Source organism: Phaenicophaeus curvirostris, unplaced genomic scaffold (assembly GCF_032191515.1).
Source record: "Phaenicophaeus curvirostris isolate KB17595 unplaced genomic scaffold, BPBGC_Pcur_1.0 scaffold_73, whole genome shotgun sequence".
In the NCBI taxonomy this organism is placed as follows: Eukaryota; Metazoa; Chordata; class Aves; order Cuculiformes; family Cuculidae; genus Phaenicophaeus; species Phaenicophaeus curvirostris.
This window is the reverse complement of record NW_027206695.1, coordinates 197,086-219,624: the sequence shown is the minus strand read 5'-3', so window position 1 is coordinate 219,624 and position 22,539 is coordinate 197,086. Positions and strand designations below refer to the sequence as shown.

At 62.1% G+C, this 22,539-nt stretch overlaps 5 protein-coding genes across 8 annotated transcripts in view; 2 read left to right on the top strand and 3 right to left on the bottom strand.

Moving 5' to 3' along the window:
- LOC138734342 (zinc finger protein 585A-like) overlaps positions 1 to 17,145 on the top strand; it is a 352,271-nt gene extending 335,126 nt beyond the window's left edge. Inside the window, exons 6-7 of the mRNA XM_069881950.1 lie at positions 14,858 to 15,375; positions 16,274 to 17,145. Coding sequence (XP_069738051.1) covers positions 14,858 to 15,375; positions 16,274 to 16,598 — 843 coding nt within the window. The 3' untranslated portion in view covers positions 16,599 to 17,145. The remainder of the gene's footprint in view (positions 1 to 14,857; positions 15,376 to 16,273) is intronic.
- On the bottom strand, positions 445 to 3,619 carry LOC138734364 (class I histocompatibility antigen, F10 alpha chain-like). Of its 3 annotated transcripts, none has more exons than XM_069881984.1 (7): positions 3,537 to 3,619; positions 2,371 to 2,634; positions 1,640 to 1,915; positions 1,189 to 1,572; positions 1,078 to 1,110; positions 850 to 877; positions 445 to 768 (listed from the first exon to the last, which is right to left on the bottom strand). In XM_069881984.1, exons 1-7 carry the CDS (start codon positions 3,598 to 3,600, stop codon positions 747 to 749), a joined length of 1,071 nt encoding a protein of 356 aa, XP_069738085.1. In that variant the 5' UTR covers positions 3,601 to 3,619; the 3' UTR covers positions 445 to 746. The 3 variants fall into 3 exon arrangements, with proteins under 3 accessions (XP_069738085.1, XP_069738083.1, XP_069738084.1); XM_069881982.1 differs by having other exon boundaries at positions 445 to 763; XM_069881983.1 differs by having other exon boundaries at positions 445 to 763; positions 1,640 to 1,912.
- The window catches only part of LOC138734368 (class I histocompatibility antigen, F10 alpha chain-like), a 77,720-nt gene continuing 55,625 nt past the window's right edge, over positions 445 to 22,539 (bottom strand). The window contains exon 7 of the mRNA XM_069881989.1: positions 445 to 768. Coding sequence (XP_069738090.1) covers positions 747 to 768 — 22 coding nt within the window. The 3' untranslated portion in view covers positions 445 to 746. The remainder of the gene's footprint in view (positions 769 to 22,539) is intronic.
- LOC138734367 (class I histocompatibility antigen, F10 alpha chain-like) lies at positions 3,909 to 8,430 on the top strand. 2 transcript variants are annotated; one of them, XM_069881985.1, is made up of 7 exons: positions 3,909 to 3,991; positions 4,894 to 5,157; positions 6,438 to 6,713; positions 6,781 to 7,164; positions 7,243 to 7,275; positions 7,476 to 7,503; positions 7,585 to 8,430. In XM_069881985.1, the coding sequence occupies exons 1-7, from the start codon at positions 3,928 to 3,930 to the stop codon at positions 7,685 to 7,687; spliced, it is 1,152 nt and encodes a 383-aa protein (XP_069738086.1). In that variant the 5' UTR covers positions 3,909 to 3,927; the 3' UTR covers positions 7,688 to 8,430. The 2 variants fall into 2 exon arrangements, with proteins under 2 accessions (XP_069738086.1, XP_069738087.1); XM_069881986.1 differs by having other exon boundaries at positions 7,580 to 8,430.
- LOC138734312 (zinc finger protein 436-like) lies at positions 17,780 to 22,529 on the bottom strand. The gene is made up of 4 exons (XM_069881921.1): positions 22,460 to 22,529; positions 21,433 to 21,595; positions 20,695 to 20,777; positions 17,780 to 20,183 (listed from the first exon to the last, which is right to left on the bottom strand). The coding sequence occupies exons 1-4, from the start codon at positions 22,527 to 22,529 to the stop codon at positions 18,448 to 18,450; spliced, it is 2,052 nt and encodes a 683-aa protein (XP_069738022.1). The 3' UTR covers positions 17,780 to 18,447.

Genomic DNA, 22,539 nt, shown 5'->3' with positions numbered 1-22,539 from the left:
GGAGGGGAAAAGGGCGGGAAAGGGGGAGGGGAAAAGGGCGGGAAAGGGGGAGGGGAAAAGGGCGGGAAAGGGGGAGGGGAAAAGGGCGGGAAAGGGGGGAGGGGAAAAGGGCGGGAAAAGGGAGTGAGGAAAAGGGGAGCACAAGGAGAAGGTGGAGGGTTTTGAGGTTCTCCAAAGGGATCTGAACAGGCTGGATCCGTGGGCTGAGACCAGTGGGATGAGGGTTAACGAGGCCAAATGGCGGGTCCTGCCCTTGGGGCACAACAACCACGTCCCCACCACCGCTCAGCCCATCGCTGTGTTTCCAACGCCGCCGAGATCCATCACCACGTCCCCACCACCGTCAGGGGCACAAACCCCCCTCCCCATCCCAAGGCTGGAAGGAAGGAACCCAACTAGATGCCAACCCAACCCGGCACCGGGCGAGGAGGCAGAACCCGCCGAGAGGCACCAAGCGTTTATTGTGAGCGCAGGGCGTCTGTAAATGGTGAAAAGCTCATTTCCAACCTCAACATTTCATGAAATAATTGAAGGAACCAAATTAATTAGTGATTGATAGGAATGGTTGGACTCGATGACGCAGCGGGTCATTTCCAAGCTAGCGATTCTATGATTCTATGATAATTATAGAGCGTAATTAGAGATGCAAAAAGAGGGATTTCACGCAGTGCCGGGAGCCGTCGCGGCGCAATCTTTCTCTGCAAGAAGCTCCAACCCTTCCCCAGCTCCTCCGGCCAGGGACACGTTCAGGCTGCGCTGCTCCCTGCACTGAGGAGAGAGAGGAAGAGACGGTGTCACCCAGGGCCACCTCGGTGTCCCCAGCTCCCGTCGGGCCCCCCCTGTACTGACCCTGAGCTGCCAATCCCCGTGTCGGTGCCTGCAGGGAGAGAAAGAGCCGTGAGCCGCCCGCCCGGCGCTCTGTGCCCCCAGCCGGCCCGGCAGCCTCCGGGAGAGCAGGGCGACGCCGGATTCCCCCTCTTCGCGGGGAAAAGGGGCGGTAAAGCAAGGAGGGGGGATCGGGAAACGCCGGCAGCGGCCTCGAGGCCACCCCGAGCCAGCCGGGCCGCCGGTACTCACTTGATGCCCTGGTGTAGCGCTCCTTCTGCTTCCCTGCGGAGAGAAAGAGGCATCGGCATCGCCGGCACGTCCCTCCCGCAGCCCTCGGCACCACCGGCCGCGGTGCTTTACCTGACTGGAGCTTCCAGAAGGCAATTCCAGCGACGCCGACAAGCAGGACGGCGGCAACCACGGCCCCGACGATGAGGAGGACGTTGTCGGCCCCTCTCTCTGCAGACTCATCCCACACGTAGAGGCCGGGCTGGGCCAGGCTGGGGTGTTCCACGCGGCACCGGTACTTGTCCTTCTCCTCCGGGCGGATGACGATGGAGGCCGCCGTGTAGAAGGTGCCGTCGCTGTTGGGCACGATGCCGCTCCACGTGGTGTCCTGGTCCCTCACCTCGTTGTCCCTCAGCCAGCTGACGGAGATGCCCCGCGGGTAGAAGCCGTAAACGCGGCAGCGCAAGGTCAGGAACTCCCCGGCCTTCTTCCCCGACACTCGGACCGTGGGCGGCTCTGGGGAAGGGGTCGGGGTCAGCGTCGGCACACGCCCCCGCGCCGCCCGCTCCCCGTCTCCCCTCACCTTTCCTCTCCAGCACGCTCTGCCCGTAGCTCAGGAACCTCTTCAATGCTGGGATGCAGATGTTGTCCACGTAGTTCTTCTCTTGCCCAGCGACCATCCCATCCTTCTCCCACTTTATCTTGGTGGCGACTGCCCCGGCGTCCGCCGCGATGAACGTCATGCTGTCCATGTCCCAGGAGATGAAGTCCTTCCCGTCGTAGGCGTACTGCAAATACCCCTTGGTGCCGTTGTTCTCCAGGAGGTCACAGCCGTACATGCGCTGGATCGTGTGAACTCCTAAAACACGATGTGGGGTGAGGGGCTGCTGCAGCCCTGGCCCTTCAGGGGGGCACGGCCCCCCGGTGTTGAACCCCAGAGCTTGGGGGGCATCGGGCACCAGCACGAGAGCTGCTCCCAGCCCTGCTCGGGGCCCACAGCGCTCGGCGCGTCCCATAAAGCCACGAGGCAGCCCCCCCGGCACCAGCCCCACGGCACCCTGGGGGCCCAAAGGCCACGGGGGGCACAAGGCCACGGGACGGGGGGACCAGCAGCCCCCCCAGATCTGGGACCAGGGAAGCCCACATGCTGTGGGGCCAGGCTGGGGCGGCCAGGACCCCTCACAGCCTGGGGGCCGAGGGGGCTGGGAGCCCTGGGGTGACGACAGCAGCTGGACAAGGGTCGGCACCGTGGGGCAGGAGCTTGGGGGGCAGCGGGGAACTCGCCCAGCCCCACGCAGCCCCCCCCGCTCTCACCCCCACTCTGGTTGTAGCGGTGTCGCAGCGTGTCCAGGTCTATGCGGTAACTGTCCTGGTTTCGCTGTCCGATCTCGGACTGGCTGTCCCAGTGCTGCTGACCCAGGTTGGCCTTCATCCAGTCTGCTCGGGGCACCATCCTCCTGCTCTCGCTGTCGTAGCGCACGATGAGGTTTCCATCCACGTACCCCACGATCACGAATTCCGGGACCCCCGGGCTGGGGTTAGTCACCGCAACTTCAAAGTAGTGCAGGGAGTGGAGTCCTGTGGGAACAGGGGGGTGACAGGGGGGTGACAGGGCGCAGGGAGGGCTGGGGGGGCCCTCGGGGAGCAGATCTGGGCTCGGGGGCAGCTTCAGGGTGGGGAGGGAGGTGGGTCTGGGCGGGGGTCCTGGTTCTGGGGAAGGGGAGAGAAGGGGAGCCTGGGGTGAAGGAAAAGGGGGTCCAGGGGGCCTTGATGACCAGAAATGAGAGTCCAGGGGGTCCCAGGGGACAAGGACAGGGGGGTCCAGGGGTGGGAGACTCGAGAAGACCAGAAATGGGGGTGTAGGGGGTCCCTGGGGTCAAGAATAGGGAGCGATAGGGGACATGTGGGGACAGAAATGGGGGTGTAGGGGGTCCCTGGGGTCAAGAAAAGCAGATCTGGGGGGGAGGGCAGGAGGGGAATCAAAGGAAGGGAGCTCTGGGGCCCAGAAAAAGGGGTGCGGGGCGGGGTGGAGGAATGGGAGGGGGGTCCCAGTGCCCGGGGAAGAGGATTTTATGGGGGTCCTGGTGCCCTGAGAAGGAGGAGGGAGAGAAGGGGCTGCACAGGGGGTCCTGGAGTCCGGGGGTGGAGACGGTTCAAGGGATGGGGGGACCCCAAAGCCCGAGGGGTGCAGGGGTGGTCTCTGAGCCCAGGACAGGGGCGCAGTCTTCAGGGATGAAGGGGGTTTAAAGGATGAGGGGGCTAAAGGGATGGGGGGTCCCGAAGCCCGAGGAAAGGGGGTGCAGGGGGGTTCTCTGAGCCCAGGACAGGGGGTGCAGGGGAGTCCTGGTGCCCGGGGGGGTCCCAGTGCCCAGGGACGGGGGGGGTCCAAGGGATAGGGGGGTCCCGAAGCCAATGGAAAAGGGGGTGCAGGGGGTCCCAGAGCCCGGGCCAGGGTCCCGAGCCCCCGGGCCCCCTCTCACCGCTCGCCACGCCGCCCAGGACCGCCAGCAGCAGCCCCGGGGCCGCAGCCCAGCCCGACGCCATCGCGGCCCCGAGCCCGCCCCGAGCCCCCGCCCCGCCCCGCCCGCTCCCATTGGCGGAGCCGCCGCCCGCCGGCCAATGGCGGCCCGGGGCGCCGCGTGACGTCACCGGTCGCCGGGTAGATCCCGGCGCCGAGGGTTGGCGGAAACGAAAGCGAAAGGGAGAGAAGGGAGCGGGGAGCTTTGTCTCCGCCAACCCTCGGCGCCGGGATCTGCCCGGCGACCGGTGACGTCACGCGGCGCCCCGGGCCGCCATTGGCCGGCGGGCGGCGGCTCCGCCAATGGGAGCGGGCGGGGCGGGGCGGGGGCTCGGGGCGGGCTCGGGGCCGCGATGGCGTCGGGCTGGGCTGCGGCCCCGGGGCTGCTGCTGGCGGTCCTGGGCGGCGTGGCGAGCGGTGAGAGGGGGCCCGGGGGCTCGGGACCCTGGCCCGGGCTCTGGGACCCCCTGCACCCCCTTTTCCATTGGCTTCGGGACCCCCCTATCCCTTGGACCCCCCCGTCCCTGGGCACTGGGACCCCCCCGGGCACCAGGACTCCCCTGCACCCCCTGTCCTGGGCTCAGGGGCCTACCCTGCACCCCGTTTTGCTTGGGCTTCGTGACCCACCATCCCTTTAGCCCCCTCATCCTTTGAACCCCCTTCATCCCTGAAGACTGCGCCCCTGTCCTGGGCTCAGAAACACCCCCTGCACCCCTCGGGCTTTGCTCCCCCCCATCCCTTGAACCGTCTCCACCCCCGGACTCCAGGACCCCCTGTGCAGCCCCTTCTCTCCCTCCTCCTTCTCAGGGCACCGGGACCCCCATAAAATCCTCTTCCCCGGGCACTGGGACCCCCCTCCCATTCCTCCACCCCGCCCCGCACCCCTTTTTCTGGGCCCCAGAGCTCCCTTCCTTTGATTCCCTTCCTGCCCTCCCCCCCAGATCTGCTTTTCTTGACCCCAGGGACCCCCTACACCCCCATTTCTGTCCCCACATGTCCCCTATCGCTCCCTATTCTTGACCCCAGGGACCCCCTACACCCCCATTTCTGGTCTTCTCGAGTCTCCCACCCCTGGACCCCCCTGTCCTTGTCCCCTGGGACCCCCTGGACTCTCATTTCTGGTCATCAAGGCCCCCTGGACCCCCTTTTCCTTCACCCCAGGCTCCCCCTTCTCTCCCCTTCCCCAGAACCAGGACCCCCGCCCAGACCCACCTCCCTCCCCACCCTGAAGCTGCCCCCGAGCCCAGATCTGCTCCCCGAGGGCCCCCCCAGCCCTCCCTGGGCCCTGTCACCTCCCTGTCACCCCCCTGTTCCCACAGGACTCCACTCCCTGCACTACTTTGAAGTTGCGGTGACTAACCCCAGCCCGGGGGTCCCGGAATTCGTGATCGTGGGCTACGTGGATGGAAACCTCATCGTGCGCTACGACAGCGAGAGCAGGAGGATGGTGCCCCGAGCAGACTGGGTGAAGGCCAACCTGGGTCAGCAGCACTGGGACAGCCAGTCCGAGATCGCACAGGAAATCGAGGAGGTTAACCGCATACACATGGACAGGCTGCAACACCGCTACAACCAGAGTGGGGGTGAGAGCGGGGGGGGCTGCGTGGGGCTGGGCGAGTTCCCCGCTGCCCCCCAAGCTCCTGCCCCACGGTGCCGACCCTTGTCCAGCTGCTGTCGTCACCCCAGGGCTCCCAGCCCCCTCGGCCCCCAGGCTGTGAGGGGTCCTGGCCGCCCCAGCCCGGCCCCACAGCACGTGGGCTTCCCTGGTCCCAGATCTGGGGGGGCTGCTGGTCCCCCCGTCCCGTGGCCTTGTGCCCCCCGTGGCCTTTGGGCCCCCAGGGTGCCGTGGGGCTGGTGCCGGGGGGGCTGCCTCGTGGCTTTATGGGACGCGCCGAGCGCTGTGGGCCCCGAGCAGGGCTGGGAGCAGCTCTCGTGCTGGTGCCCGATGCCCCCCAAGCTCTGGGGTTCAACACCGGGGGGCCGTGCCCCCCTGAAGGGCCAGGGCTGCAGCAGCCCCTCACCCCACATCGTGTTTTCACAGAATCACAGAATCACAGAATAACCAGGTTGGAAGAGACCCACCGGATCACCGAGTCCAACCGTTCCTACCAAACACTAAACCATATCCCTCAGCACCTCGTCCACCCGTGCCTTAAACACCTCCAGGGAAGGTGACTCAACCACCTCCCTGGGCAGCCTCTGCCAGTGCCCAATGACCCTTTCTGTAAAGAATGTTTTCTTAACGTCTAGCCTAAACCTCCCCTGGCGGAGCTTGAGGCCATTCCCTCTTGTCCTGTCCCCTGTCACTTGGGAGAAGAGGCCAGCACCCGCCTCTCTACAACCTCCTTTCAGGTAGTTGTAGAGAGCAATGAGGTCACCCCTCGGCCTCCTCTTCTCCAGGCTAAACACCCCCAGCTCTCTCAGCCGCTCCTCATCAGGCCTGTTCTCCAGCCCTTTCACCAGCTTTGTTGCTCTTCTCTGGACTCTCTCCAGAGCCTCAACATCCTTCTTGTGGTGAGGGGCCCAGAACTGAACACAGGATTCGAGGAGCAGTCTCACCAGTGCTGAGTACAGAGGGAGGATAACCTCCCTGGACCTGCTGGTCACACCGTGTCTGATACAAGCCAAGATGCCATTGGCCTTCTTGGCCACCTGGGCACACTGCTAGCTCATGTTCAGTCGCTGTCAACCAACACCCCCAGGTCCCTCTCCTCCAGGCAGCTTTCTAGACAGACTTCTCCCAGTCTGTAGCTGCTCAGGGTTGTTGTGCCCCAAGGGCAGGACCCGGCATTTGGCCTTGTTAAACCTCCTGCCATTGGACTCTGCCCAGCGGTCCAGCCTGTTCAGATCCAGCCTGTTTTAGGAGTTCACACGATCCAGCGCATGTACGGCTGTGACCTCCTGGAGAACAACGGCACCAAGGGGTATTTGCAGGACGCCTACGACGGGAAGGACTTCATCTCCTGGGACATGGACAGCGTGACGTTCATCGCAGTGGACGCCAGGGCAGTCGCCACCAAGATAAGGTGGGAGAAGGATGGGATGGTCGCTGAGAGGTGGAAGAACTCTGTGGTGAACATGTGCATCCCATGGTTGAAGGATTATGTGAGCTACAGGCAGAGCGTGCTGGAGAGGAAAGGTGAGGCGAGACGGGGAGCGGGCGGCGCGGGGGCGTGTGCCGACGCTGACCCCGACCCCTTCCCCAGAGCCGCCCACGGTCCGAGTGTCGGGGAAGAAGGCCGGGGAGTTCCTGACCTTGCGCTGCCGCGTTTACGGCTTCTACCCACGGGGCATCTCCGTCAGCTGGCTGAGGGACAACGATCCGAGGGACCAGGACACCACGTGGAGTGGCATCGTGCCCAACAGCGACGGCACCTTCTACACGGCGGCCTCCATCGTCATCCGCCCGGAGGAGAAGGCCAAGTACCGGTGCCGCGTGGAACACCCCAGCCTGGCCCAGCCCGGCCTCTACGTGTGGGATGAGTCTGCAGAGAGAGGGGCCGACAACGTCCTCCTCATCGTCGGGGCCGTGGTTGCCGCCGCCCTGCTTGTCGGCGTCGCTGGAATTGCCTTCTGGAAGCTCCAGTCAGGTAAAGCGCCGCGGCCGGTGGTGCCGAGGGCTGCGGGAGGGACGTGCCGGCGATGCCGATGCCTCTTTCTCTCCGCAGGGAAGCAGGAGGAGCGCTACACCAGGGCATCAAGTGAGTACCGGCGGCCCGGCTGGCTCGGGGTGGCCTCGAGGCCGCTGCCGGCGTTTCCCGATCCCCCCTCCTTGCTTTGCCGCCCCTTTTCCCCGCGAAGAGGGGGAATCCGGCGTCGCCCTGCTCTCCCGGAGGCTGCCGGGCCGGCTGGGGGCACAGAGCGCCGGGCGGGCGGCTCACGGCTCTTTCTCTCCCTGCAGGCGCCGACACGGGGATTGGCAGCTCAGGGTCAGTACAGGGGGGGCCCGACGGGAGCTGGGGACACCGAGGTGGCCCTGGGTGACACCGTCTCTCCCTCTGTCCCTGCAGGGAGCAGCGCGGCCTGAACGTGTCCCTGGCCGGAGGAGCTGGGGAAGGGTTGGAGCTTCTTGCAGAGAAATATTGTGCCGCGATGGCTCCCGGCACTGTGTGAAATCCCTGTTTGCCTCTTTCTCTAATTGAGCCCCCTGGGCTTAAAGATTCCAGGGTTGCGTGTGCGCTGGGCCGAGCGGCCAGGGAAGCTGCGATATTAGCAGCCAGCACGGAACAAACGGCCCTTGTTCTCATGCTCGTAGCTTGTTGGGCTTCGGGGTCTTTCTTAAGGCTCGTGAGTTAAAAACATGCAGGGAAGGGGCACGTGTGGAAGAGAGGGGGTCGCACTCAGGATTCTCGTGAGTGGAAATGCGCTGAGGGAGTTGGGACTGGATACCGAGGCACTACAGAAGGTTTGCGTTCTCTATCGTAAAGTGGATCTTTGTGGAAGGATGGCTCGACGACTGAGGACATGATTTGATAGCCATGAACAATCCAGGGTTCAACACTTGTGACTAGGCCTGGCGTTCCTCCTTAAAGCTGCCCTTGGTGTGTTGACAGAAGGAAGCGTCATAGAATCATAGAATGACCAGGTTGGAAGAGACCCACTGGATCATCGAGTCCAACCATTCCTGTCAAAAGTGCATAACGAAAGCACGGAACTCAGCGCTGGAAGGTCCGTAAGACGTCAAGACCATCGTATCGGCCCCCTTCGTGTGCTTAACATCTTTTAACCAATCTTGGGAGTGTTTAAGGCGCGTGGACAGCACAGTAGAACCGATTGTAAGTTGTTTATTAGCGTGTGCTCGGCTAGAATAAGGGTATAAGGAGTGTTGTGTGTGTGAATAAAGGAGAACGATCAGACTCACATTGAGATTCCGTCGTCACTCTGGGTTTGCCTCCCACTCCGGCAGATCTTGATGGTTATAGAATCATAGAATCACCAGGTTGGAAAAGACCCACAGGATCATGGAGTCCAACCCTTCCCATCAATCACTAACCCATGTCCCTCAGCGCCTCGTCCTGTCTCTTGGGAGAAGAGCCCAGCTCCCTCCTCTCCACAACGTCCTCTCAGGGAGTTGGAGAGAGCAATGAGGTCTCCCCTCAGCCTCCTCTTCTCCAGGCTGAACCCCCCCAGCTCTCTCAGCCGCTCCTCTTCTTCTCCAGCCCCCTCACCAGCTTTGTTGCTCTTCTCTGGCCTCGCTCCAGAGCCTCAACATCCTTCTTGTTGTGAGGAGCCCAGCACTGACCCCAGGATTCGAGGTTGGGTCTCCCCAGAGGGAGAAGAACCTCCCTGGCCCTGCTGGCCACGCCGTGTCTGATCCAAGCCCAGATGCCCTTGGCCTCCTTGGCCCCCTGGGCCCCTGCTGGCTCGTGTCCTTCTCCAGGCACTTTCCAGCCAGGCTTCTGGTCTGGAGCTGCTCGGGGTTGTTGTGCCCCAAGGGCAGGACCCGCCATTTGGCCTCGTTAACAATCATCCCGTTGGTCTCAGCCCAGCGGTCCGGCCTGTTCAGATCCCTTTGGAGAACCTCAAAACCCTCCACCTTCTCCTTGCGCTCCCCTTTTCCTTGATCCCTTTTCCCCTTTTCCCCTCCCCCCTTCCCGCCCTTTTCCCCTCCCCCCTTCCCGCCCTTTTCCCCTCCCCCCTTCCCGCCCTTTCCCGCCCTTTTCCCCCCTTCCCGCCCTTTCCCCCTTTCCCGCCCTTTTCATTGCTGGATGAGGACAAGGCTGTGGATGGATCTTCCTGGACTTCAGCAAAGCCTTTGACACAGTTTCTCACAGCATTCTGCTTCGGAAACTGTCACCTCTGGGCTGGACAGGCGCACACTCTCCTGGGTGGAAAACTGGTTGGCTGGAGGGCCCAGAGAGTGGTGGGAGATGGAGTTAACTCCAGCTGGAGGCCAGTGACAAGTGGGGTTCCCCAGGGCTCAGGGCTGGGTCCAGCCCTGTTCAATGTCTTTATCAATGACCTGGATGTGGGGACAAAATACACCCTAAGTAAGTTTGCAGATGACACTGAGCTGGGTGGAAGTGTTGATCTGCGGGAGGGTCGGGAGGCTCCAAAGGGATCGGAACAGGCTGGATCTGTGGGCTGAGACCAATGGCATGAGGTTTAACAAGGCCAAATGCCGGGTCCTGCCCTTGGGGCACAACAACCCTGAGCAGCTCCAGACTGGGAGAAGTCTGGCTGGAAACTGCCTGGAGGAGAGGGACCTGGGCGTGTTGGTTGACAGCGACTGAACATGAGCCAGCAGGGGCCCAGGTGGCCAAGAAGGCCAATGGCATCTTGGCTTGGATCAGACACGGCGTGACCAGCAGGTCAGGGAGGTTCTTCTCCCTCTGGACTCGGCACTGGGGAGACCGCTCCTCGAATCCTGGGGTCAGTTCTGGGCCCCTCACCACAAGGAGGATGTTGAGGCTCTGGAGCGAGTCCAGAGAAGAGCAAGGAAGCTGGTGAGGGGGCTGGAGAACAGGCCTGATGAGGAACGGCTGAGAGAGCTGGGGGTGTTTAGCCTGGAGAAGAGGAGGCTGAGGGGAGACCTCATTGCTCTCTGCAACTACCTGAAAGGAGGTTGTGGAGAGGAGGGAGCTGGGCTCTTCTCCCAAGGGACAGGGGACAGGACGAGAGGGAATGGCCTCAAGCTCCGCCAGGGGAGCCTCAGGATGGACATTAGGAAAAAATATTTCACAGAAAGGGTCATTGGGCACTGGCAGAGGCTGCCCAGGGAGGGGGTTGAGTCACCTTCCCTGGAGGGGTTTAAGGGACGGGTGGACGAGGTGCTGAGGGACATGGTTTAGTGATTGATGGGGATGGTTGGACTCGATGATCTGGTGGGTCTCTTCCAACCTGGTTATTCTGTGATTCTGTGATTCTGTGATTCATAGACTCACAGACTCACAGAGTCACCAGGTTGGCAGAGACCCCCAGGATCATGGAGTCCAACCATCCCCATCGATCACTGACCCGTGTCCCTCAGCACCTCGTCCTCCCGGCCCTTAAACCCCTCAGGGAAGGGGACTCGACCCCCTCCCTCTTCCAGCTCCCAACGACCCTTTCCATGAAGAATTTCATCCTGCTGTCCATCCTGAGGCTCCCCTGGTGGAGCTTGAGGCCGTTCCCTCCCGTCCTGTCCCCTGGCCCTTGGGAGAAGAGCCCAGCTCCCTCCTCTCCACAACCTCCTTTCAGGGAGTTGGAGAGAGCAATGAGGTCTCCCCTCAGCCTCCTCTTCTCCAGGATGAACCATCCCAGGTCCCTCAGACGTGTCCTCCAGCCCCTTCCCCAGCTCCGTTCCCTTCTCTGGCCTCGCTCCAGAGCCTCCACATTCTCCTTGTGGGGAGGGGCCCAGCAGTGACCCCAGGACTCGAGGTTGGGTCTCCCCAGAGGGAGAAGAACCTCCCAGGCCCTGTGTGGGTACCTAGGGCCCAGCGGTCGGAAGATCTCGCGCTGTACGGAAAGGTAGGACCCCCTCTGGAGAGCCAATAGTGTTTAGCTCATGCTGTAAGCAGACGGCAGTGACGTCGTCAGCCCAGGCTCTAGAAGGCCGTGTTACCTATCAATAAACGCCATTTGCCATCCACCACGTTGGTGTCTGTGAGCTCATGGACCACGTGGCCTGGGGTTGGAGAAGGTGGAGGAGCTCCTGGTGGGGCTGGGTGAGGTGGGAGCAGAGGAGAAGGTGGGGGAGCTCCTGGTGGGAGCAGAGGAGAAGGTGGAGGAGCTCCTGGTGGGGCTGGGTGAGGTGGGAGCAGAGGAGAAGGTGGAGGAGCTCCTGGTGGGAGCAGAGGAGAAGGTGGAGGAGCTCCTGGTGGCCCCGGGTGAGGTGGGACCAGAGAAGGTGGAGATGGTGCCGTGAGGTCCTCTCCGAGTCGGTCACCCCTCAAAACCACTCTGAAAGGAGTTTTATCCACCATGAGGTGGAGCTCAGGTCACTGTTGTGGAGCTGAGAGGGGTGGAAGCCACGCAAGATGATGTCCCGATGAACCCCCACGGAGTGGAGGGGGCTGCTTGGACAACCCAGATGGAGTCCAGAAAGGCCTTGAGGGCCTGGAGAGCTGAGGACCTGCAAGAGCTTCTCCTCAAGTAAGGCAGCAGCTCCAAAAGGGGCGTCTGATCCTCCAGGGAGGGAGCTGGTGGGGGATGGAGGAGGAAGAGGAGGGATGGATGGAGGAGGGATGGAGAAAGAAGGAGGGATGGAAGAAGAGGAGAAGAATGGAGGAGAAGAATGGAGAAAGGAGGGATGGAGGAGGAGAAGGACGGAGAAGGAGGAGAGATGGAGGAGAAAGAAGGAGAAGGAAGGATGGATGGATGAGGAAGGATGGAGGAGAAGGGATGAAGAAAGAAGGAAGGATGGAGAAGGAGAAGGGATGGAAGAGGAGGGGAAGGAGGGATGGAGAAGGATGGAGGGATGGAGAAGGAAGGAAGGATGGAAGAGGAGGAGAGGGATGGAGGAGTGGGTAGAGGACAAGAGGGCTGAAGGAGGAGGGATGGAGAAAGAAGGAGGGATGGAGAAGGAGGGGAAGAATGGAGGAGAAGAATGGATGGAGGAGAAGGAGGGAGAAGATGGATGGATGGATGGATGGATGGATGGATGGATGGATGGATGGATGGATGGAAGAGCAGGAGGAGGAGGGATGGAGGAGGAGATTGGATGGAAGAGGAGGGGAAGAACGGATGGAGGAGGAGGGATGAAAGGAGAGAGAGAGGAGGTAGAGGAGGAGAAGGATGGAGGAGGAGAGAAGGAGGAGTTAGGATGGAGGAGGAGGGATGGGGAAGGAGGGAGGGAAGAGGAGGGGAAGGATGGAGGAGGAGAAGGATGGAGGAGAAGGAGAGATGGAGTTAGGTGGAGAAGGAGGAGCAAGGATAGAGAAGGAGGAGGGATGGAAGAGGAGGGGAAGAATGGAGGAGAAGGAGGGATGGAGGAGAAGGAGGGAGGGAAGAGGAAGAGGAGAAGGGATGGAGAAGGAGGGATGGAAGAGGAGGGGAAGAACGGAGGAGAAGGAGGGATGGAGAAAGAAGGAGGGAGGATGGATGGAAGAGAAGGAGGAGGAGGGTGGCTGGAGGACAAGCGAGATGAAGGAGAAGGGATGGAGGAGGGATGGAAGAGGAGGGGAAGAATGGATGGAGAAAGAAGGGATGGAGGAGGAGGAGCAAGGATGGAGAAGGAGGAGGAGGAGGAGCTTTGCGGCTCCACCGTGTCCGGGTCACGGAGGAGCCTCCCGACCCGCCCTCGTTCTTCTCCAGCTCTTCCCGGAGGAGCAGGAGGAGCTGGGGGGCCGGGGCTGGTCCCCATCCCAACCCTGGTGGGTCCCATCCCCACGTCCCCCTGGTTCTCCAGGTGCTCCAGGTGGGACGCGAGGGAGAAGCAGCTGGAGGGAGGGGGCGGGGCAGGATGGGAAATCTGGGGATTATGGGATCGGCGATGGAGTATTATGGGATGCGGAGCCCCCCCAATTGGGGGGGGGTGGGGTGGGCTTCCTGGGTCGGGAGACGGTGCCTCCTGTGTCCCAGCTCGGAGAGATCGGTCCCTATGGGAATGCGGAGTGAGGGATCCAGGGAATCCGGAGTGAGGGGATGCTGGGAATCCGGAGTGAGGGATCCAGGGAATCCGGAGTGAGGGGATCCAGGGTATCTGGAGTGAGGGGATGCTGGGAATCCGGAGTGAGGGATTGTCCTCTCCAGCTGTGGTGGGACAGCGCTTGGAGGTCCTTCTCATCCCGTAACTACGTCTCCCAAGCTTCTCCACCTCCCTTTGGAGGGTCGAGCTTCATCGTTTTAGGGCTTGGTGGCATCTCGAGGGGCTTGCGGGATGGACCTTGGAGTTCTGGAGGGGTTTATGGGATGGACCTTGGAGTTCTGGAGGGTTTATGGGCTGGATCTTGGGGTCTGGAGGGTTTATGGGCTGGATCTTGGGGTCTGGAGGGTTTATCGGCTGGATCTTGGGGTCTGGAGGGTTTATGGGATGGATCTTGGGGTCTGGAGGGGTTTATGGGCTGGATCTTGGGGGTCTGGAGGGTTTATGAGTTGGATCTTGGAGGTCTGGAGGGTTTATGGGCTGGATCTTGGGGTCTGGAGGGTTTATGGGCTGGATCTTGGGGGTCTGGAGGGGTTTATGGGCTGGATCTTGGGGTCTGGAGGGTTTATGAGCTGGATCTTGGAGGTCTGGAGGGGTTTATGGGCTGGATCTTGGGGGTCTGGAGGGGTTTATGGGCTGGATCTTGGGGTCTGGAGGGTTTATGGGCTGGATCTTGGGGGTCTGGAGGGGTTTATGGGCTGGATCTTGGGGTCTGGAGGGGTTTATGAGCTGGATCTTGGAGGTCTGGAGGGGTTTATGGGCTGGATCTTGGGGTCTGGGGGGTTTATGAGCTGGATCTTGGGGGTCTGGAGGGGTTTATGGGATGGATCTTGGGGTCTGGGGGGTTTATGAGCTGGATCTTGGAGGTCTGGAGGGTTTATGGGCTGGATCTTGGGGTCTGGGGGGTTTATGAGCTGGATCTTGGGGGTCTGGAGGGGTTTATGGGATGGATCTTGGGGTCTGGGGGGTTTATGAGCTGGATCTTGGAGGTCTGGAGGGTTTATGGGCTGGATCTTGGGGTCTGGGGGGTTTATGAGCTGGATCTTGGAGGTCTGGAGGGGTTTATGGGCTGGATCTTGGGGTCTGGGGGGTTTATGAGCTGGATCTTGGGGGTCTGGAGGGGTTTATGGGCTGGATCTTGGGGTCTGGGGGGTTTATGAGCTGGATCTTGGAGGTCTGGAGGGGTTTATGGGCTGGATCTTGGTTTCTGGACAAGAGGGGGGTGGTGGCTTTCCCATTGCTTTCCCAGTTGGGATGGAACCCACCACCCCACCTCGGGGTCACCCTCCCAGCTTGGGGGTGGGTTTTTTTTTCTCCCCAAACCAGGAGTTCCCAGACCTTGAGCAGCTCCAGGAGAAGGAGGAGGAGCCCGTGAGGAAGAGGAGACGCTACGAGCCCCCCAGGCAGGTGAGGAGGAGGTCGCTCCATCTCTCTTCTCCTCCCTCTTCCATCCAAGCATCTTCTCGCCAAGCTGACGCCGTGGTCCTCCTGGAGATGGAGCTGGGACCGTCTCCTTCCCCCCAGCACGGATGGAAACCCCTTTCTTCTTCCTCCCGCAGGGGATGGAGAACACGGAGGAGAAATCCCACCAGCAGAACCTCGCGGGAGAGGTGGTTCCCAAGGACTCCCTGGAGCGGGGAGTCAACGGGGAGGAGAAACCGAGAAGATGCTCCGCCAGGAGAGGTTCCAACCCCACCGCGCGCCGCTCGGAGCGGGAGGAAAGGCCGAGTGCCTGCGAGGAGTGCGGTGGGACCTTCCGCCGCGGCTCCAAGCTGGTCGTCCGCCAGCGTCTCCCCGCGGGCGAGAGGCCCTACGAGTGCTCGGAGTGCGGCAAGAGCTTCAGCCGGAGCTCCCACCTCCTCACCCACCGGCGGCTCCACACGGGGGAGAAGCCCTACGAGTGTCCCAGCTGCGGGAAGAGCTTCAGCGACGGCTCCACCCTGGTCGCCCACCGACGGCTCCACACGGGGGAGAGACCCTACGTGTGTCCCGACTGCGGGAAGAGCTTCAGCCAGAGCTCCAACCTGACGTCCCACCAGCGAACCCACAGCGGGGAGAGGCCCTTCCGCTGCCCCCAGTGCGGGAAGAGCTTCAGCCTCAGCTCCTACCTCCTCCGCCACCAGAAGGTCCACAGCGGGGAGAGGCCCTACAGGTGTCTGGAGTGCGACAAGACCTTCAGCCAGAGCTCCAGCCTCCTCACCCACCAGCGGGTCCACACCGGGGAGAAGCCCTACAGGTGAAGGACGTCGTTCCTCGCGTTGGGAAGCCCCACGTTGTCAGGAAAGTTGTTCCCTCCGTGTGTGAGAGGAGCACGTTCTCCTGGATGGAAAACTGGTTGGTTGGAGAACCCAGAGAGGGGTGGGAGATGGAGTTAACTCCAGCTGGAGGCCAGTTCCAGGTGGTGTCCCCAGGGCTCTGGGCTGGGTCCTGTTCAAGGTCTTTATCAAGGACCTGGATGAAGGCACCGAGGGCACCCTGAGAGAGTTTGGGGACGACGCTGAGCTGGGAGGATCTCCTGGAGGGTTTTGAGGGTCTCCAAAGGGATCGGAACAGGCTGGATCCATGGGCTGAGACCAACGGGATGAGGTTCAACCAGGCACTTGGGGCACAACAACCCCGAGCAGCTCCAGACCAGGAGAAAAGGAGCTGGAAAGGTCCCTGGAGGAGAAGGAGCTGGGGGGGTTGGTTGACCAGGAGCCAGCAGGGGCCCAGGGGGCCAAGGAGGCCAAGGGCATCTTGGCTTGGAGCAGCCCCGGCGTGGCCAGCAGGGCCAGGGAGGTTCTTCTCCCTCTGGGGAGACCCAACCTCGAGTCCTGGGGTCAGCGCTGGGCCCCTCCCCACAAGGAGGATGTGGAGGCTCTGGAGCGAGGCCAGAGAAGGGAACGGAGCTGGGGAAGGGGCTGGAGGACACGTCTGAGGGACCTGGGATGGTTCATCCTGGAGAAGAGGAGGCTGAGGGGAGACCTCATTGCTCTCTGCAACTCCCTGAGAGGAGGTTGTGGGGAGGAGGGAGCTGGGCTCTTCTCCCAAGGGACGCGTGGACACTGAGGGACACGGGTTAGTGGTTGACGGGAACGGTTGGACTCGCTGATCCGGTGGGTCTCTTCCAACCTGGTGTCTCTCTGCTCCTCCAGGTGCGGCGACTGCGGGAAGTGGTTCCGGAACAGCTCGGATCTCATCAGGCACCAACGGACCCACACGGGGGAGAGGCCCTATCGCTGCCTCCACTGCGGGAAGAGCTTCAACCGCAGCTCCAACCTGGTGACCCACCAGCACGTCCACAGCGGGGAGAGGCCCTTCCCGTGTCCCCAGTGCCCCAGGAGCTTCGCCGTCAGCTCCGCTTTGCTCAAACACCAAAGGACCCACCGGGAGGAGAAGCCCTACGAGTGTCCCGACTGCGGGAAGAGCTTCATCCGCTGCTCCAACTTCATCACCCATCGGAAAATCCACGTTGGGTAAAGACCCCGGGAGCCACGTCGAGCAGGAACCCGGTTGGTGGTCTCCGCGGCTTCCTGAAGCCACCTGGATGGACCCAGGTGGCCCTTGGAGAAGCTCAGCTCAGCTGTGGGACACAGGAGGGTGGAAGAGGGGACACGGTGGCTTTAGGTCCCATCTCTTTTGAGCAAAGAGTCCTTCTCGTGGCATCAAGCAGGACCTGATGGGCTCCCGCCACGGCCAGATGGGGGTGGAGGACGTCCCAGGCACAGACCAAGGTCTGGAAGACGCCGCTTGGGATTTAGCTTCTTCGGGAAGGGAGAAATGGTGGAGATGGTCCCACAACTCCAAGGGAACCACCAGGCTGGGCTCTTCCTCACCTCCAGGTTTGGGGTTTGGTTCATTTGGTGGCTTCGTGGAACCTCTGTCCCACCCGTCGATGGGGGAATCTACTCTTGAGTCGCTCAAGAGGCTGTGGAAGAGGCTCCAGGCACATCGTAGGGGTGGAGAGAGGGACGTCTCAGGGATGGGGACGGGGACATCTCGGGGACAGGGACATCAAGGATGGAGACGGGGACGTCTTCGGGATGGAGACAGGGACGTCTCAGGGATGGAGATGGGGATGTCTTGGGGATGGGGATGGGGACGTCTTGGGGATGGAGACGGGGACGTCTTGGGGATGGAGATGGGGACATCAAGGATGGGGATGGGGACGTCTCAGGGATGGGGACGTCTCAGGGATGAAGATGGACACAACCCAACTCCACCTCCTCCTCTTGCTCCCTTCGGTGCTGCCAAAGACTCAATAAATGTTCCTCCACTCTTCTCCTTGGCGTGGCCTCATTGACCCCCAAAGCACCTCGTTGACCCCCAAACCACCTCGTCTCCATCCCGGCTGGGCCTTGCCCACCTCTGGGCTTGAGGATGGAGCAGCGGGACAGCCCCGGGGGTGGGTGGAGGGGGAGGAGGACACGTGGGCTTGTGGGGGCACCAAACAGACCTCCCCCTTGCTTCACTTTCAACCTTCATCCTTGGAGAGGGCTGGAGAAGCCGAGCCCGGGGGCTCCACCCCGACCCCACCGCCCCTACAGCCACTTCTGATGGGTCTCCACACCTCCAGGAGCTGGAGGGGCTCCCGGGATCCCTCTGGAATGGGAATTCTCTCGGGTTTTTCCCTCCAAAGGTTCCTCCACCACCCCGAGATGTTCGCAGGACGCCAGCAGATCAAAGCTTTTATTTTAGCCGCGATTCCCTTTGGCTCCATCTCTCAAAAATCAAGACATTGGGTGGAGACATCAAGAAGAAACCCATTTTACCAAGATTTCTTTTGTCCTGGGGGAAGCTCGTGGTTCTCCTCACCCCTCTGCTCCAGAAACCGGAGGGTGGAGGCGGCTTCTTCTCAACCACCCCTAGAAAAAGCTCCTTTATGCATCCAGGAAGGTCCATGGGATGCGGTGGATGAGCCAGGGAGGTTCTTCTGGCTCTGGTGAGACCCAACCTCGAATCCTGGGGTCAGTTTGGGGCCAAGAAGGACATTGAGGCTCTGGAGCGAGGCCAGAGAAGGGAACGGAGCTGGGGAAGGGGCTGGAGGACACGTCTGAGGGACCTGGGATGGTTCATCCTGGAGAAGAGGAGGCTGAGGGGAGACCTCATTGCTCTCTCCAACTCCCTGAGAGGAGGTTGTGGAGAGGAGGGAGCTGGGCTCTTCTCCCAAGGGACAGGGGACAGGATGAGGCGCTGAGGGACACGGGTCAGTGATTGATGGGGATGGTTGGACTCCATGATCCCGTGAGTCTCTTCCATCCTGGTGGTCCGAGGAGTCTACGATTCCCCCGGAGCTGCGCCGAGAGCTCTTGCCGCGCCCGACTCCACCCTAGGGCTTCTCCTCGCCGTGGACCTGCCGGTGGCGGAGGAGCTGGTAGCTGCAGGTGAAGCTCTTGGGACAATCGAGGCAGGGGAAGGGTTTCTGCTCCAGGTGGGAGCGTTGGTGGAGCAGGAGGCCGGAGTGGCGGCTGAAGCCTCGGCCGCACTGGGGACACCGATGGTCCTTCTGGCCGCCATGGCCCTGGAGGTGCTCGGCGAGCTCGGCGGGGCTGGAGAAGCTCTTCCCGCAGGTCGCACACGGGTGGTCGAGCTCCGCGAGGTGCGTCCGCTGGTGCTCGACCAGCCGGGAGGCGTCTCCCAAGCTTTCTCCACCCTGGGAGCAGCGAGGAGGCCGTTGGCGAGCGTGGCTCCTCCAGTGCTGAGCCAGCTCCGAGCTCCTCTTGAAGCTCTTGGAGCACTCGGAGCACCCGTAGGGCCTCTCGCCGCTGTGGGTCCTGCGGTGCCACAGCAGCTCCGAGCTCCTCTTGAAGCTCTTGGGACACTCGGAGCACCCATAGGGCCTCTCGTCGCTGTGGGTCCTCTGGTGCCACACCAGCTCCGAGCCGCTCTTGAAGCTCTTGGAGCACTCGGAGCACCCGTAGGGCCTCTCGCCGCTGTGGGTCCTCTGGTGCCGCACCAGCTCCCACCTCATCTTGAAGCTCTTGGGGCACTGGGGGCAGCGGTGGGGCCTCTCCCCGGAGTGGCCACGGTGGTGGACGCTCAGCGTGGACCTGTGGCGGAAGCTCTTGCCGCACTGCTCGCAGCGGTAGGGCCGCTCGGCCGTGTGGGTCTTCTGGTGGCGCAGGAGGGTGGAGAGGACGCGGCAGAGCTGCCCGCAGCGAGGGCACCCGTAGGGCATGGCGCCCGTGTGGACGCGCCCGTGGGCCACCAGGTGGGAGCGGCGGCGGAAGCGGCGGCCGCAGAGCTGGCACGCGAAGGGCCTCTCGGCCCCCTGGACACCTCGGTGCTCGGTCAACGGCAATGGAGAACCCAGAGGCTTCTCCTCACCTTGGTGCTCGGTCAACATCGATGGAGAACCGAGGGGCTTCTCCTCATCTTGGTGCTTGGTTAACATCGATAGAGAACTCAGGGTCTTCTCACGCTCCTCACCTTGGTGCTTGATCAACGTCGATGGAGAACCAAGGGGCTTCTCCTCACCGTGGTGCTTGGTCAACATCGATGGAGAACCCAGAGTCTTCTCCTCATGTTGGTGCTTGGTCAACGCTGATGGAGAACCAAGGGGCTTCTCCTCATCTTGGTGCTTGGTCAACATCGATGGAGAACCCAGAGTCTTCTTCTCACCTTGGTGCTTGGTCAACGGCGATGGAGAACCCAGAGTCTTCTCCTCACCTTGGTGCTTGGTCAATGGCAATGGAGAACGCAGAGTCTTCTCCTCACGTTGGTGCTTCATCAACGTCGATGGAGAACCAAGAATCTTCTCCTCACCGTGGTGCTTGGTCAACGTTGATGGAGAACCCAGCGTCTTCTCACACTCCACACCACAGGGACACGGGGGGATCTTCTGGGGGTGGCACGAGGCGGCGAGGACGTGGCTCATCAACGTTGAGCGGCAATGGAAGCTCTTCCCGCAGCCTGAGAAGGCGCTGGGTATCTCATGGTCTCCACCAGCCTCCAGGAGTGAAGATCCTTCTGGATGGAACCTCGGGGACAGGTGGTGGCTGGAGGTCGGGAGTTCCGAAGGTCCATCCAGCTGCTGGTTCTCCTCCTTCTTGGTGGACACCAAGTCTGATGGGGAGAGAGGACATCACCAGAAGGCCTCTCCGGCTGGGAAAGGGTTAATGTAGAGCGGGGACAGGGAACCCCAGGAGGAAAGGGCCACCAAATGGCCCACGATCCAAGGGAGAAGCCACCAGAGAAGGTTTGAGGACATGGCTGGAGGAGGTTTGGGGACGTGGATGGAGGAGGTTTGGGGACGTGGATGGAGAAGGTTTGGGGACGTGGATGGAGGAGGTTTGGGGACGTGGATGGAGAAGGTTTGGGGACACGGCTGGAGGAGGTTTGGGGACGTGGATGGAGGAGGTTTGGGGACGTGGATGGAGAAGGTTTGGGGACACGGCTGGAGGAGGTTTGGGGACGTGGATGGAGAAGGTTTGGGGACGTGGACGGAGAAGGTTTGGGGACGTGGATGGAGGAGGTTTGGGGACGTGGATGGAGGAGGTTTGGGGACGTGGATGGAGGAGGTTTGGGGGCCACCTTGGACAAAGAAGCCACCCAGCCCACCCCCCGTTGTCCCCACCGCAGGCTGGTGCCACCACGACGAGGGGCGCAGCAGCCGCCGTGGTCTTCGTCTCCGTGGTCTTCGTCTCCGTGGGGCCAACCCTAAAAGGGAAACCCCACGGCCATCACCCCGCTTTCCACCCTGGTCCCACCCTGGGGGTCCCGAGGTTCTCCTAGTGGTCCCAGGATTCTCCTGGTGGGTCTGGGGGTTCTCCTGGGGTTCCCCCCACCCTGGTCCCTAGTCCCACTCTGGGGGTCTCAAGGTTCTCCTGGTGGTCCCAGGATTCTCCTGGTGGGTCTTGGGGTTCTCTTGAGGTTCCCCCATCCCAGTCCCCCCTTGGTCCCACTTTGAGGTTCTCCTGGTGGGTCTGGGGATTCTCCTGGGGTTCCCCTCTCCCCAGTCCCCCCTAGTCCCACTAGGTCCCCCTAGTCCGGGGGTCCCAAGGTTCTCCTGGTGGGTCTGGGGGCTCTCCTGAGGTTCCCCTCACCCCGGTCCCCCCTGGTCCCACTCTGGGGGTCTCTTTGGGGGTCCTGGTGGTCCCGAGGTTCTCCTGGTGGGTCTGGGGGTTCTCCTGAGGTTCCCCCATCCCAGTTCCCCCCGGTCCCACTCTGGGGGTCTCTTTGGGGGTCCTGGTGGTCCCGAGGTTCTCCTGGTGGGTCTGGGGGTTCTCCTGGGGTTCCCCTCACCCTGGTCCCACTCTGGGGGGTCCCAAGGTTCTCCTGGTGGGTCTGGGGGTTCTCCTGGGGTTCCCCTCACCCTGGTCCCACTCTGGGGGTCCCAAGGTTCTCCTGGTGGGTCTGGGGGTTCTCCTGGTGGTCCCGGGGGTCTCCAGGTCCCCTCCCCCGGCTCGGGGCTCGCAGCCTCCGCCCCCGGGAAGTGACGTCAGCGGCCACCGGCCCCGCCCCCATTAACCCCTCGGCTGCCGGGGGGAGGGGGGCAAGGATTGGGGGGGGAGGGAGGGATGTTGAGGGGAATATTGGAGGGCAGGAGGGGGTTTGGGGGTGCAGGAGGGGGTTTGGAAGGGAATGTTGGGGTGCAGGAGGGGATTTGGGGGTGAAGAAGGGGATTTGGGGGGGAATTTGGGGCGCAGGAGGGGGTTTGGGGGTGCAGGAGGGGGTTTGGAAGGGAATGTTGGGGTTCAGGAGGGGATTTGGGGGTGAAGAAGGGGATTTTGGGGGGGAATTTGGGGGGACAGGAACGGGTTTGGGGGGATGTTGGGGTGAAGGGGGGATTTTAGGGAGATTTGGGGGTGAAGGAGGGAATTTGGGGGTGCAGGAGGGGATTTGGGGATGAAGAAGGGGATTTTGGGGGGAATTTGGGGGTAAGAAGGGGATTTTGGGGGGATTTGGGGGTGAAGAAGGGGATTTGGGGGGAATTTGGGGGTGCAGGAGTGGGTTTGGGGGGATGTTGGGGTGAAGGAGGGGATTTTAGGGGTGAAGGGGGGATTTTAGGGGTGAAGGAAGGAATTTTAGGGAGATTTGGGGGTGAAGGAGGGAATTTGGGGGGAATTTGGGGGTGCAGGAGGGGATTTGGGGGGATCTGGGGGTGAAGGAGGGGATTGTAGGGGTGAAGGGATTTTAGGGGTGAAGGGGGGTTTTTAGGGAGATTTGGAGGTGAAGAAGGGAATTTGGGGGTGCAGGAGGGGATTTGGGGGTGAAGAAGGGGATTTGGGGGGAATTTGGGGGTGCACGAGGGGGTTTGGGGGGATTTTGGGGTGCAGGAGGGGATTTTGGGGGGATTTTGGGGTGCAGGAGGGGATTTAGGGAGCTTTTGGCTGCCCCACCAAATATGGCGGCCTTCATCCCCTCCTCCGCCCTCACCAACATGGCGGTTTTCCTTCCCTCCCTCGACATGGCGGCGCTC

Bases quoted from the DNA above. Each gene is read 5' to 3' on its own strand.
- LOC138734364 (XM_069881982.1), bottom strand. From the start codon at position 3,600: ATGGCGTCGGGCTGGGCTGCGGCCCCGGGGCTGCTGCTGGCGGTCCTG. The intron at 1,916-2,370 runs GTGAGAGCGGGG...ATCGTGTTTTAG, and splicing joins CCGCTACAACCAGAGTGGGG to GAGTTCACACGATCCAGCGC. The intron at 1,111-1,188 runs GTAAAGCACCGC...TTCTCTCCGCAG, and splicing joins CTTCTGGAAGCTCCAGTCAG to GGAAGCAGAAGGAGCGCTAC.
- LOC138734367 (XM_069881985.1), top strand. From the start codon at position 3,928: ATGGCGTCGGGCTGGGCTGCGGCCCCGGGGCTGCTGCTGGCGGTCCTG. The intron at 7,165-7,242 runs GTAAAGCGCCGC...TTCTCTCCGCAG, and splicing joins CTTCTGGAAGCTCCAGTCAG to GGAAGCAGGAGGAGCGCTAC. The intron at 7,504-7,584 runs GTCAGTACAGGG...CTGTCCCTGCAG, and splicing joins ACGGGGATTGGCAGCTCAGG to GGAGCAGCGCGGCCTGAACG.
- LOC138734312 (XM_069881921.1), bottom strand. From the start codon at position 22,529: ATGTCGAGGGAGGGAAGGAAAACCGCCATGTTGGTGAGGGCGGAGGAG. The intron at 20,778-21,432 runs GTGAGGGGAACC...TTTCCCTTTTAG, and splicing joins ACCCCCAGAGTGGGACCAGG to GGTTGGCCCCACGGAGACGA. The intron at 20,184-20,694 runs GTGGGGACAACG...TCTCCCCATCAG, and splicing joins CGTGGTGGCACCAGCCTGCG to ACTTGGTGTCCACCAAGAAG.